Source organism: Choristoneura fumiferana, chromosome 8 (genome assembly GCF_025370935.1).
Source record: "Choristoneura fumiferana chromosome 8, NRCan_CFum_1, whole genome shotgun sequence".
Taxonomy (NCBI): domain Eukaryota; kingdom Metazoa; phylum Arthropoda; class Insecta; order Lepidoptera; family Tortricidae; genus Choristoneura; species Choristoneura fumiferana.
This window is the reverse complement of record NC_133479.1, coordinates 13,054,029-13,069,071: the sequence shown is the minus strand read 5'-3', so window position 1 is coordinate 13,069,071 and position 15,043 is coordinate 13,054,029. Positions and strand designations below refer to the sequence as shown.

The window sequence follows — 15,043 nt, the reverse complement described above, 5'->3', positions numbered from 1 at the left end:
CTTACCTTTAAATATCATACTCGTATGCTTAGTCAAAGCGCAGTCTTCATTTAATTATATTGTTTTTACCACATTTTTGCAGTTCCTCGATAGCAGGACCTCCGCCATTGATATACCTCCTTCAGAAGATGGTAATTAAAGTACTCATTTGATGGTTTTTGAAATTATTTACATTTTTATCAACTATATTTTGAACCACGCCCATTTTTTTAGGAATAGGAGAGACTCTTATGAAATTTGAAAAAGGCGAAAAAGTAAGTATTGAAGTAAAACGTTTACTACACCAAATTTTACAAGTATTTTGAATCTTTGCTAATAAGTTTATTTGATTAGGGAGAGCGAGGAGAGTATGTTCGTGATCCAGGAGGTTCTCAAGGCATTCCCGGTGTCCAAGGTCCACCAGGCGAAAAAGGAGCTAAAGGAAATACTGGTGTAAGTCATAAACACTACCTACTCTACTACTAATGTCACCTTTACATTGCTAGTAGAAGTAAAATTATTGCTACTAAAGCCCTAAAATTCATTTCTCAAACTACGTAAAACTCTGCCTCTCTACCCTGATCTTGGCTTATCACGGATAAGGATAATTGTCACAAAAGTATACGAATTTAAATTGATTTTGCTTCGACTCCGCAGATGTGTGAATGCTCTGAAGGAACCATATCAAGTCTGCTGAGAAAAATGCCTGAAATGAGAGGGCCCAAGGGTGAGACCGGATCAATAGGAGAAACTGGTGGTCCAGGTCCTGCTGGTTTGACGGTAAGGCTATCAAACACTTAGAGAGTCCATTTATCCGATTAATTTGTGAAACTGTCATTATTTTTTAATACAATTGTAAATTTTATGTCATAATCTCCGACTCCTACAATACCAATTTTGTTGCGGAAGCCATTAAAAAAAATTCAACTCATCTTTAATTTTCTTATTTTTACCTACTTATAAAATTATGTTTTGTATTGTTTTTCAACTCCACTGTCAATTCATAAATCGACATAATGACGATGATAATACATAAGTAGTATTTTTTTTTACTTTCAGGGAATACCAGGACATCCTGGTGAAAAAGGGGCACAAGGTGATAAAGGAGAAACAGGTGAAAAGGGTCAAGCAGGGCGAGACGGTGCTCTCGGTCCCAAAGGTGAACCTGGAAAAGATGGTAACGCTGGGCCACAAGGGCTGCGAGGTCCAGAGGGACCTCCTGGGCCACCAGGCCCAGTGGCAATGGTGATTAATGACATTTTATTTTTGTTTAATCTGATTAGTTATTGTTTGATTACTGTATTATTTTGATTATTGTTGAATTTGATTTCATTGAACTAAATTAAAGTTGATTAATAATATTAATACAATTTTAATTGAATAAAGATTACGATCATATATTATTTTTGTACGACGTATTTTGATATACTATCATAATTAATAATGTAGGTACCTACAAAGTATACCAATTATGTAATGAATATTTTTAGAAATCAATGTAATGACTTACTTAAATGTAAATTTACAAATTTAATTCAATATGATTCTCATTATGTGAGGAGGACTGGGCCCAGTAGTGGGACGTTTATAGGCTGGGATGGTGATGGTGATGAGGTGAATTCAATATGTGGAAAAAACATGAGAGCCACCGATGTACCTTTTTGTTTTTCCTTTTTGTACAATAAAGAGTATAAACAAACAAACAACAACTAACAAAAACATTTAGTGTCAGAATATTTTTTGACAGGAAATAGAAGGGACAAAAGAAGTGGCTAAACCAGGTGAAAAAGGTGAACAGGGTCCGATAGGGCCAACAGGTTCTCCAGGTCCTATAGGTCCAAATGGAGAGAAAGGACAGAAAGGAGAGGACGGAATCAAAGGAGAGAAAGGTGATCAGGTAACATACGCAAAGCATACAAATTAAGAAGTCTAATACTATTAACTATAAAGTATTTTATTTTTTCCTGAATTTTAACTTATTTTTACTAAAGGGCCTTAAAGGCACAGAAGGTCTACGAGGCGAAAAAGGTGAAAGAGGATCAGATGGAGAGAATGGTATCCCAGGTACCCCAGGGTCTCACGGCCGACCTGGTGAAAGAGGGGCAAAAGGTAATTAATCAAACCAGATCACTACCAAAAAGTAAAATGTTCTAATACAAACAAAGCATTACTGTCGTTTGTAAACTGATATCAGTCTATAGTTTCGAAACGATAATATTAAGTAGCTACCTTGAGTCAGGTAAATTCTAGATAAAGTTTGCACCTACTACTACAGCAACATAAACCTAAGCAACGAGCATTGAAATGGTTGTATTTAAATAGCAAAATCTATAATTATTTTTGACTAAACACGCCTACTTCATAACCACGTTTACCATGAATTTTCAAGTCATGAATGACATTCTAAACTGTAGGTAACGCTTAGCTTTCTGAGTATGAGAATTAGCCACAAATAGATAAGACTGGTAACAATCAATAGATATTGAATGTGAAACTTTACTTTATTATAGGTGAAGTAGGTGAAAAAGGAGCGCCAGGAGCTGATGGTATGCCAGCGAAATGGACTTCCTTGTTAGACAAAACAATGGATGCTGACGACAGTAAGATTTTATGATTTTATTTTTATCCAGCCTTTAATACACATCAAAAAAGTCTTATTATGTCTAGACAAATTGATGTTTTGACTCAGTAGTACTTAATAGATCTATTTATGTTGAAATGTGCAAAGCTTTCTAGGGAAAAATATATTACCTAGGTACTTTTAATGAATGTATTTAAAGATAGTTCATAATACCGTATCTTTTTTCTCAGGAGAAAAAATAACTGAATTACTACGAGGTGTTAAGGGGCAAAAAGGAAATCAGGCAGAAAAGGTTTATCAGTAATTTAGCAATTTATTATTATTGGTTATTTTATCTTTTTGGAATTTCTTATTACTACACATAATCATCTTATTTATTGGTCACAATTATTTTTCATCTTTTAGAATTTCTTTATCATTATTAATCCTTACATACAAATGTAACATCTTATAGGGAGATATAGGAGACCAAGGCCCTATAGGTCCTCCAGGAAGGGATGGAAAAGATGGCCGTAATGGTGAACCAGGGGAGCAAGGGTTAATAGGGCCCAAGGGAGACATTGGGCCAGTCGGACCAAGAGGTCATAAAGGTGCTACTGGAGAACCAGGTCCTCCAGGCAATACGGCAGCAGCTGCTATATCACTGACGAAGGTTTTCCTTTACTTATATTTATACTCCTGTAGTTTACTAGTTTAATGTTAACTAAATTTGTTTATTTCTTTCTAAATTAAGATATATTTGTTTCTGTCTATAATTTCGCTACAATGAATCGTGTTTTTTTATGTTATTACATTCCTAATTTATTTTTAGGGACCTAAAGGAGAAAGGGGTCACCCAGGAAAACAGGGACCAAGGGGTTATACAGGCCAAAGAGGAAGTACAGGTCCTAGAGGACAAATGGGTCCGTCAGGTCCTAAAGGCAACACTGGGTCACAAGGACCTATGGTAAATTGGATTATATTAAAATGTGTGGCTGTGAAAAGCTATGTGAGTTTTCTAACGTTTACTACATTTTTTTAGGGGATTAAAGGTGTGGAAGGTAAAAAAGGAGCACAAGGCGAAAAGGGTGAGAAAGGAGAAAGACCCTCAGTAGTAGATTTGGCAATGGTAAGTAAACATGCACGATTAAGTATATAATATGAAGAAAATAGATAAGTCCGTAACATTTTTGAAATGATGATGACGATGTCGATGATGTTACTACCAATAATTTTAATAAAGTTAATCTAATTAATGTGTGAAATATTTTACATTACAGTTAAAAGGAGATAAAGGTGACATTGGTAATACAGGACCTATGGGTCCAGTAGGACCTCCGGGTCCACCTGGTGCTGCGAATAACAATAAGCCCATCCCAGGCCCACCTGGCCCGCCAGGACCTCCAGGTCCTCCCGGGTTATCAATTACAGGACCTAAAGGCGAACCTGCACCTATCTCTAATTTTCTTTATTACGGCCACGAAAAACTTAGTAAGCATATTATTATACAGGGTGTAATTTTGAACGTGATCCAAAATTATTGATTCTAGCTGAATTAATGTGTCCATACGTTACTAAAATTAAATCACGAACTTGATGTATTGAAACAGCAAATTTAATCTGACTAATTTCAAAAAATTAGTTACTGCATTAATATTGTTCAGCATTAACTGAGCTAGAAACACTAATATACAAGCATTAAGCATTACACCATGTATCGAGCATTCCGTTTTCAATTTTAGTAATTAAAATTTTGCATTCTATAAATGAGTTTGAAATTTTACAGCTGAAGATGACGACTTTTATGAAGCTGCTACCGTTGTTTATAGAAGCACAAGAGCATTAAGCAAGGTATGTTTTAGGTACACTTTAATTACTTAGGTATTCCTGCAACTGATATTTTATTTGTCATTACTTCTTATGAATCTCTAATTTAAATAATTTATAATGATCAAACATTTAACAATGTTCGATTGCATTTTATTCGACTCCGTAAAATAATTCTTCTGATTATTTAAATTTTATACTAACCTGTTTTGCTAACCTATTTGGTGTGTACCTCAATCACCCAAAAACGATAAAATATAATGTTTTCACGCAGAGAACTCCAAGCACGCCTCTGGGAACCCTGGCCTTCGTGATGCAAGAAAAAATGCTGCTTTTAAGGGTCGAAAACGGATGGCAATATGTCGTGGTATATTTTTTCGTTCCTTAACAAAAAATTGCCCTTTGTAAATTGTATGTTGCGTTATGAATGTCTAATGAGCGCTCAAATTCTTAATAAAATGTTTCATTGAAAAAAATCTTGTATGTTAATATCGAAAGAAACATATGGACATAATAATAAGCAACATTTTAATGAAAATAAAGATGTTGAGGAAGAATAATATGACGACATTAATGAAAAGTTTATAATTTTCCAACTCATTAAGCAGCGTTATTTGGATTGTATTTGTTTTTACTCAATTCTGAGGGCTTATTGTCTAAATGACAATCGTTTGTACCATTTCTTTCTATCACTTGGTATAAGACGAGGGTTGAAAGAGATGGTGAATGTGACCGTGAACGTCAGCGCGTTAGACAATACGGCCTCTGTACCACTACCATGAGTTTACAGTGACCGTACTCGATAGCGACGGCGTAAATTATTTGTATGCAGAATTGTACAGCGCCTCTACAAATAATTTACGCCGTCGTAGTTAGGTTAGTTAGGTAAAGTAATTGACTTTTGTTTTTGATTATATCAGAGTTGAAATTAATCAGCAAAGCCTTTTAAGTATATCGACTCAATTTTTTTTTCATTGTCTTCTTATTCATTAAAATATAAAAATATAAAATATTGTATTGGTCTCAATTTTTTTTTACATTTTATAAAGGTTGGGACCTCCCATTAAGCATAAAAATGCTTGTGTCAGGAGAGCCCGCTCTTCCACAACAAAACATGTGCATGACCAAATTACATGTGCATATTAATTAAATTATCGTTTAATTATACTTAATATGTATAACTGACATAAAACTACAACTATTAAAATACATTCATTAAATTCATTGCGTTCAAACTCTTTATTTCGTACACAGATGGGTTCAATCATGGAAACTCCGCCTGACACGATCACCGCAGCCACAAATACCATGCATTCAGTACCGGTTCAAACACCTTTTATCTCTACAACGATAAGGCCTTCAACCGCAGCTCCGCCGAGAAATCGACGCCTTACGTCAAATTATGTAAGCAAATTTTTAGACGACATTTTATTATTATTAGCTAGCCTAGGTTGGTGTCCCATTGTTAGGCAAAAAACTACCCCAACCCTATGTTGAAAAAAAATCGATGCTTGAATCAATGAAATACGAGTACTTACTTACTTTCCTATCCGGGCGCAATGACCCGAAGTGGGTTTTGTCCTTTAATACCTGACTACGCCTTACTTTACGATCTTGGGCCCGCTCCTAACCCTATGTAGGAGTTTCAAATTGAGTTTATCCGCATATAGCGTACTAGCTGTTGCCTGCGACTGTCTGCGAATTCGCTCATCGCTATATACGATTTTCTGGAAAAATATCCTATTTCCTTCCCAGGACCTCAAACTGTCTCCATATAATATCCTCTAAATTGGTTCAACGGTTTGAGCATGGAAAGCTATATAATAGAGAACACAGGTAGACACACAGACAGACAGAGTTATTTTCACATTTATAATGAAAAGTAAGGAACTAAAGATTGAGTTGTCAAACGTATAAAAATATCACTTCCAGCGCTAACTAGCTGCTAACCTGGAGCACAAGTGAAGCCTTTAATCATTATTTAATCTAATAGCTTTAAACGAGCAATTTCGGGGTTCTCGGAAACTGCTCTATTCGATTAAATTTGCTATGTAGGGGTTTTTTTGGGGCCAACGATCCATCTAGATTGGTCTTATCGCTGGGGAAACGCATGTCTTCGAGTTTTAGCCCCAGCGAAGCTTAGTCGCCTAGGTACTAATACCTTTAACGCATTTAATATCGGCAACCTATGTGCCACTGTCATAATTTTGCAGCCATTTGAAACACACATCTGCGTTTGCGACATTTGAAGAAGTATGGGGTTTGACCACGGTTTGAGTCAAACCGTTTGACAGCCAGCAGCGAATGTGTTAAATTTGTAATGTTATTTAATAATCAATTATTATTATGATAATTGTTTAATTTATGTGCGTGAGAATGTGTGTGCTTGCGTGTGTGTATGTGTGTGTGATTGTTACTCCTTCAGGGGAAAACGGCTGGACAAATCTGGATGAAGTTTGGTGTGTAGATATCTGGACGTCTAGAATAATACATAAGCTACTTTTTATCCCTATATTCTTGGGATCCATTTAAATTAGTCTAGACACATGAAATTTTGCACAAATGTTCGTTCTACAACATTCAGCACGTCTTAACTTTTGGGAATTCTCATGAAATTTTATAAAAATATCGGGATTTCAATTTGACTGCCACATCTAATGGTATGATAGCGAAATCTCAGGTAAATGTAGTGATTCTTGGTATATATTATTGTTTTCAGCTTCGCCTGGTGGCTTTAAACAACCCTTACACGGGCAGATTACTTTCTCCGACCAATTATTCAGGATTCTCAGCGGTAGACAACGATTGTATGAGAGAATCTCGAAGACATGGGATATACGGGTCATTTAGTGCCTTCTTGAGATATGAGTAAGTATTTGTTTTTAACCCCCGACGCAATAAGAGGGTTTTTGTAAGTTTAACCGTTATGTGTGTGTGTCTGTCTGTGGCACCGTAGCTCTTAAACGGGTGACCGATTTGAATGCGGTTTTTTTATTTGAAAGCTGGTTTTCTAGCGATGGTTCTTAGATATGTTTTATCAAAATCATTTCAGCCATTTTTGAGATATTGATCGTTGAAGTGACAAAATCGGGGGCGTTCCAAATTTTTGTTGGTTACGTTATTTTAGTTTGTCATAAAAGTCGCTACACTCTCAACAGAATGGCCGTATTCGTAAGTTGGGGATCAACAGTGAACCATCATGACGACTTCCTTGGGAAAATAGTGCATTGATTTCCCCTTGCAGTAATTGAATCCAGCGGTAGTTGACAATAGAGACTGGTGGTGCTTTTGAGGGTTCCGTACCAAAAGAGTAAAAACGGAAACACTATTGCTAAGACTTCGCTGTCCGTCCGTCTGTCCGTCCGTCCGTCCGTCTTTCACCAGGCTGTATCTCATGAACCGTGATAGTTAGACAGTTGAAATTTTCACAGATTATCCATAGTTTGATAGTTACAAAGCCTTATTGCCTTTGTTTTTTTTTCATCTAATGTATTTTTATGTGTTTCGAATATGTGTAAATAAATGTTCCTCTCTCTCTCTCTCTCTCTCTCTCTCTTATTATTTTTATTATTATGTTATGTTTTTGCTAATATCTAATGAATCTTGTATAGATGGTACGGTTTATTTTCTTACACACACGATTAATATTTACCTCGACGTTTCGGCAACATTATAGTGGTCGTGGTCACGAGTAGACTGAAGTGTGAGGTGTTAAGTCTGCCTAGCAGCGCGAGTCCTTCAAACTACCCGCACTTGGTCATTTTTATTTATCACCCCATCACACGTCACACACACGTTTCACAGGTCGAGGTAAATATTAATCGTGTGAGTTAGCGTGATAAGTCCCGTTAGTGGTATTTTGATTATAAACGTCTTATTGGTTTAAAACAATTGTTTGTTTCTTGTGTGTATATCGTAAATACTTTGTAAAAATCTCGTATCTCAAATCAGTACGTCAACAAAATTAACTCCTAAAATATTTTTTATTAATTTCACTGAGGAAAATCATGGATTTTGAAGTACGAACTTTTCTAAAAGTAGTGATCATTATTATTATGTAATTTTATCCCCTGTTAACTAAACTTTCAACAAAGTAAATCCCTAACTAAAATATATTTTCCTCTGCAGTCAAGAGAGCATAGAGCAAATAGTACAAGAGCAGTACAGGCACCTTCCAGTAGCCAATCTCATTGGGGATCAGCTCTTTGACTCGTGGTCCAGTATGTTCGATGGCTCAGGTGCAGCGTTGTCACCAAAAGCTAACATCTACGGCTTCAACAGGAGGAGCATATTTATCGATCGTATCTGGTGAGTTACTACCGCCATCTAGTTTATAACAGAAGAACTATTGGTATAATTAAGAGCTTATGAAGTGTCATGAATGAAGGTTTCTGTCACAGGTTAGTCGGCGCTAGTATCGTGGATCCATTTGATAACTTGACGCTTGTCTCGTTTGTGATTGGTTAAATAACTAATATATGCACTGAATATATGAGCCAACCGCAAGCAAGATTCTGACGTCAAATGGATCTCACTATACTAACGCCATCTAGTCATATTTCATCTATCAAGAAAGTCTCATTCATGACGGTATCAAGCAAAAGAGGAGTGGCGGATAAAAGCTATTTAAATATTAACGTTAGCAGCAACGTTACAGCACACAGCAGCAGCAGCAGCAGCGTTACGCTACAGCAGTGTAGCTGTTTATGATTATGAATAATTATGTTGTCACACACAAACATCATGCTGTATTGTTTTATGGGGGGTAGGCAGTAGGGTGGGATTGTCTGATCGATAAAATCGATTAAAATTTTAAAATCCAGACCAATTAAGCTGTAACAAGTTATAATGGTTCACATTTTATTTACGTTCGATATATTTGTTACGGGATTAAGACAACGATTTCTTTTCCGTTAATCAACTCCCGATATTTCGACACGGTTGGAAATGCTACCATAATCACTGGTAGATAATGTATGTATGTAAACTCTTTATTGTACAAAATAAGTAAACAAACACAGATGACAAACAATGAAATATATGTACAAAGGCGAACTTATCCCTTTAAGGGATCTCTACCTGTCAACCTTTGAGTGGATGAGAGGAGCATTCAGTCAGGGACCGATAAAAAATGATAATTAGAAGATTTTGTGGATAAATGTTAGTTAGTGTGTCGGAAGATCATTAAAGGAAATCAAACAAAAACGTTACCTTTAACAACCAATGACTTTATTAATTCTGCTAACCTTTTTGATATGCCATTTTCAGGCCAGAAAAAAAAGTATGGCACGGGACAAACTCCCTCGACGTCAAACAAAAGGCGAACTGCTATGACTGGCGGACGGACAGCCCGAAACATTATGGGACGGCTTCCTCCCTAGAAAGTAATAGGCTGCTTTCGCAGGAAATGTAAGTTCAACCAGCCATATTTAAACCGTTTAAACCGTACGTAGCGTAACCCTATGCTGAATATTGACGGATCTCTGATTCAAATTTGTATATGATTTTTTTATATTCAAATAACCATTATAGATACACATCTTAAAGTAGATATTCCAAAAGCCTGGATTCTCGCGTGGAGCATTTCAATGGTGTGTGTGAAGTTTCCAATTCTAGCCCAAGCCCTCTCAATCTGAGAGGAGGCCTACTGTGGAATGTATATTATAATTTAGGCTTAGGCTAATTAGGCTTTTTAGGTTAGTTTTTTTTTCTCTGGTTTTTAATTGATTTGATTTAATTTAATTGTAATTTTATAACTTGACATATGTATTATTTATAATCAGAAATAAATAAAGAATTGTTGTAAGTATATAGGCTTAGACAAGTTGACATTCTATATTAGAACCTAACTGAAGGTCCAGCAGTGCTGAACGCTATATACGAGTACGTGCAGGGTCTTTCTTATTTTTGTCGGCTACCTACTTAATATAATAGCAAAATATGTACAGTGTGAAGTGGCAACTTAGTGATAGTCCAGTAAAATACATTTTTATTTGCTCAAATTCTAGGTATCCGTGCGATAGCAAGTTCATCGTGCTGTGCATAGAAACATCACCAAATCTTCAGCGACAACAGAGGCATACACGGTGAGACGCTGCACGCACACACACACACACACACACACACACAAGCTTATTAGTAGCACTTTGGATTGCTGGATTTTGACATACTTCAAATTTAATTTAATAAATGTATAAACCGATGACAATGCAATAATGGAAAAAATGGGCTTAAATAGTAAATTTTACAACAAGTGCATAAAAAATTATTATTCTAATTTTTGTGGCTACGAGTAATGCCTGGTTGTCTTAATCTTAGACAAAGATACTAATTTATTCAGAAGAGCATAAAGCGTAATTATGCATCCTTCAATCAGCTAAAATATGAACATTACGGTCATGACAAGTTTAAATGGTTTTGGACGTTACCTATCCTACTTTTATAGTTTATTTTCCTTTCAGGACTAGAAAACGAAGAAAAACAGTACATAGGAAGCAGACGTAAAATAAAATTTTATTGAAGCAGATATATCTGTAAGACCTACTTGTTTTACTATTTCCTTAACTCAAAACTTTTAATGTTCATTGCTTGCTGATTGTTACCAAGTAATTTCTTATGTATTGCAAAATTTTACTGACTGTGTTATTTCGCACATTACGATTATGTAAATCGAAGTGTCTGCTTTGTAAATAGATTCCTAATTTTGTAAATACTCAATTTTTAGGTACTACCTTATAGTTTATTTTGTATTGTATTTTAACCAGTAGCTAGTATAGGAGAAAATATTTAACGAAAAATATTTTAAACTATTTTTGTTACAAAGTTTCGAGACTACATACTAGACTAATTTTATTGTTAGGGTCGCTCCTTCCTAGACTGTACTAAAACTGTAACTTAAATAATAAATTATTTAAGCGGTAAAAATAAATTACTACTATCATGAGATTATCCATCGCAGTTATTTTTGAAGCTATTGGTTCTCCTTTAATAAACAATACAATACAATACAATACAATACAAAGACTCTTTATTGTACACCAGACATAGTAAGCGATACAGAAAACAAATTACAAACAATAATACAAAGAGCGCACATAAAATGACATTAAGCAAAGTTTAAGTCATACTATCCGTATAAGTATTAATTTTATTAAATTCGCCTTTAATTTTTGTTTTTAATTCGAATCAGTTACAATTGTGATAAGTTGCTACCTACTTAGTAGCACAGTACCGATTGTTTAATATATCGGTGTGTTGACATACTTCTTAATAAATAAAAAATGTTTTTGTTTTCTTTTATTTTATTTTTTTCAATCTCAGTTTCAATTTCGTTAGTAAATATTTTGTAGAATGTTTGGTTCTGTACCTACCAAATTTGAAAAACAATATGTTAATTAGATAAAAAAATACAATTTGTATAGTACCTAATTTCCTTTTCTGTATCCCAACTCTTGATTAAGTATTATTATGTTCTATTGCTAGTGTAAACAACATATTTTTAATACTGATGTATTGATTTGATCTGTACCTGTTACTTTCCTATTAGTTTGTAGGTAGGTGAGGATCTTCTACAAGTAGTTATAATTACCGTGAGACCCAGACATGTAATTATTAAAATATGGTATACGCGTCACTTAGGTATTAGTAGTCTAGGCGTTTCAAATGAATACTCGAACTACTATACTATACTATACTATACTATACTATACCTCGAAGAATACCTCTATTACTCGAGTGACCCACGTTGTTTTGTTATAATAATTATATAGATGAGAAATTAATTTGATTTATGGTGCCATAATTTTTTCATAAGTCCACAATTTGGAAAACGAATTACAAATAAAAATAAAGTACGCAATTAAAATAAACGATTTTTCAACACGTGTGTTATTATTTTCTCAATCTTTTAGTTTAAGCTACCTATTTATAAGTTTAACTTACACAAAATAACGTACTTCTACGATAAAAAATTATTACCAGTATCCTTGAGTTAGTCTACAGACATATTACTAATGTTTAATAGACTCTCATTCTGAGAGGAGGTCTGTGGCCTGCAGTAGAATCCCCGGCCAGGATGATGTGTAGATTCTATTAGTATCGACATCTTTACTATAACACATTCAAATAATACAGCTACCTCAAAAATAGTAAGAAAAGCCAAAGAAGTAGGTTACATACTCTCAAAATTAATTGATCAATTTTCCTACCCCTATTCCGTGGCATTTGAACTAGCTCTGCTCATTTGCAATAAGAGGTCGCAATGACTCTCAACGAGCGACATAAAGGCCAAGTCTTGGGCGCAGCTGAATGCACTAAGAACTAGGTATGTGTACCATGAAGTATTTTTAACGGATATTTGTAATGGTGATTGTAAAACGTATTTAAATATGACGCTAGCAGAGCGTTTAGTGCTCCTTCACTCCATATTATATAAGTACTTTCCCTTAGCAGTCGTTGATTACGGGATTCTATTTTCTTGTTTTTATTGGTGCTGAAGAAAAGTCATTAAAATAGGTACCTTAATGCCCTAGCTGGTATGAAAGCGGGTATTGCGGCTGCTGATGGTATTGTATTTAAGGTTTTTTTTTCAGAGACTTTTTTTTCAAGGCTTTATTAATTTACTTCATGTTTACTTTTATTGTGCACACCTTTAGATAGACCCTTTTCGCATGCAGTGATGTAAAGTATTTATACCTATCTATGTGTAATACTTAGTCATTTTTCTAATTTGAAACGTCAAATTTTCTGGACGGATATTAATAGACTGCAAGTGGGGCTTATCTTTTTTCTACAAGTATTTCCAACAAGTATTTTTACTAAGTATTTATGTAAAATGTGAAAATCTGAAACGACATAGCAAGACCGCAATTGCTGGGGTATGCATGAGTGCCAGTTCTGAAAATGTTCCTAAGTCTGAACTTCGCGAATGAACCGCTGAGTTATATGGTTACAGATCAACTTATTAACGCCAAGCTTTGGTGATAACAGTGCATGACTTGACTAAAGAGCAATGTTACTGTATTAGATTTACAAGAAAAATGCGGAATTATGATTGCGAAAGTTTGTAAGTCTGTATGTTTGTTTGTTACCTCTCTTCACTTCTTAACCGCTGAACCGATTAAGGTGAAATTCGGTATACAGATATTACAAGTCCCGGGGAAGGGCATAGATAGTTTTAATCCAGGAAAATTGCATAGTTCTCGCGGGCAACAGTTAGTTAATGAATAATTTAAACTAATATTGACGACTTCGATATTTTAATTAGAATTAAGTATAGAACGTATACCTACTATAATAATGCAATTTATTAAATGACTTCCTAAATCGTACATTATAAAGAGCCTATTTTCCTTCTGTCCATTCCTATATTAAACAGACTATAGAAAACGAAATATGAGAGGTATGAGAGTATGGTAGAGGATCGATGACCTCCATGTGGTGATGTACCATGCACGGGCCACTTTTATTTACAACGATAGGAACTTTGTTAACTATTAAAACTCTACTTGACCCTCAACCCGTTAAAATGATTATTCGCAGTGAGAATTATTAGAATGAAAAGAAAGGAACTAAAGGAACTAATGTGAGTAATCCGTTAAAATGTTGCAACTCGGTCCAATCAATTTTACCAAACGTAACAAAATAATTACTAAAAGTATTTATTTATTTCACTGTAAAATCATGTACGTTACAAAAGGATGTTACAGTTAGGTACATAAGTCAGTCCTTGACGCAAGGGCACACAATAATAATTAAAAACTAAATTAAATTAAATTAAACATGACACTGTATCATATACTATCTCCTTGAATAGTTAACGAGTAAAAATCTGATAACTTACGCCTACGTCTTGACATTTTCAAACCATCAACTGAATCTCTGATCTGAGCTTTCTGAGTGTTCAATAATTAAACACAACCCACATAGACCCCGATGATAAAACAACAGGCTCTCAAATTGAATTTTGATCGCCTTCGAGGAACAACGACGATGGTATCGATTTCAAATTAAGCAGATACGAGTACATTACTTATTTATATGCATAACTTCTCGCATACAGCCAATACATATCTCATTTCTTTTATATATATATATAGTCCTCCTCATCGGTTTCGATGACGGCGACCCCATAAAAACTATCCTCTATGCATTAAGACGCCTATTGTGGGCTCTAATATGGCTGGCTAGGCCGAATTTACTTTTAAATACTCTCCTACACGCGTGACAGTACAGTTGCCCAGCTGAGTTGTATGTATACGTGTAGGAGGACTTGGGTCTTTCTTTTCGTAATTGGCGTTTTACGTCTAACGCCGTAAGGCGCCCCTCCTCAAACAATTCGATGCCCCTCGAGATGGTAGACCGCCAAGACGACCGCCCTGCAGCAAGTTCCTCCCAACATCCTCATTTCTTTTAAAGGTAGGATGGATCACAAATCCAATATTGCTCCTGACTCGACTAAGCTTACTTAATTCTGTTGACATTATGACTGACACTTAGACAGCAATGAGAGCGTTTACGCTGCATATTTATTTATTTATCAATAAAAAATATAACATATCAGTAACATCAATACGCTAATAAATTCAAGTATAGCTACCAGGACCAATATCTGACACAAAAAAACGTGGATAAATATTTGCTAAGACTCTATTTCTAGAGCCGGTAGGATGTGTCAGA

At 35.1% G+C, this 15,043-nt stretch overlaps 1 protein-coding gene across 5 annotated transcripts in view; it reads left to right on the top strand.

Annotated features, from left to right (window-relative positions):
* LOC141430561 (uncharacterized) overlaps positions 1-12,247 on the top strand; it is a 109,325-nt gene extending 97,078 nt beyond the window's left edge. For all 5 annotated transcript variants that reach the window (XM_074091327.1, XM_074091324.1, XM_074091326.1 and 2 more), the window contains 21 exons: positions 83-131; positions 214-254; positions 334-432; positions 637-759; positions 1,039-1,224; positions 1,727-1,876; positions 1,971-2,088; positions 2,490-2,579; positions 2,791-2,852; positions 3,015-3,212; positions 3,372-3,506; positions 3,582-3,668; positions 3,820-4,030; positions 4,326-4,390; positions 4,641-4,733; positions 5,621-5,770; positions 7,086-7,234; positions 8,495-8,674; positions 9,635-9,775; positions 10,375-10,452; positions 10,828-12,247. In XM_074091327.1, coding sequence (XP_073947428.1) covers positions 83-131; positions 214-254; positions 334-432; positions 637-759; positions 1,039-1,224; positions 1,727-1,876; positions 1,971-2,088; positions 2,490-2,579; positions 2,791-2,852; positions 3,015-3,212; positions 3,372-3,506; positions 3,582-3,668; positions 3,820-4,030; positions 4,326-4,390; positions 4,641-4,733; positions 5,621-5,770; positions 7,086-7,234; positions 8,495-8,674; positions 9,635-9,775; positions 10,375-10,452; positions 10,828-10,870 — 2,448 coding nt within the window. In that variant the 3' untranslated portion in view covers positions 10,871-12,247. The remainder of the gene's footprint in view (positions 1-82; positions 132-213; positions 255-333; positions 433-636; positions 760-1,038; positions 1,225-1,726; positions 1,877-1,970; positions 2,089-2,489; positions 2,580-2,790; positions 2,853-3,014; positions 3,213-3,371; positions 3,507-3,581; positions 3,669-3,819; positions 4,031-4,325; positions 4,391-4,640; positions 4,734-5,620; positions 5,771-7,085; positions 7,235-8,494; positions 8,675-9,634; positions 9,776-10,374; positions 10,453-10,827) is intronic.
* Positions 12,248-15,043: the final 2,796 nt, after the last annotated feature.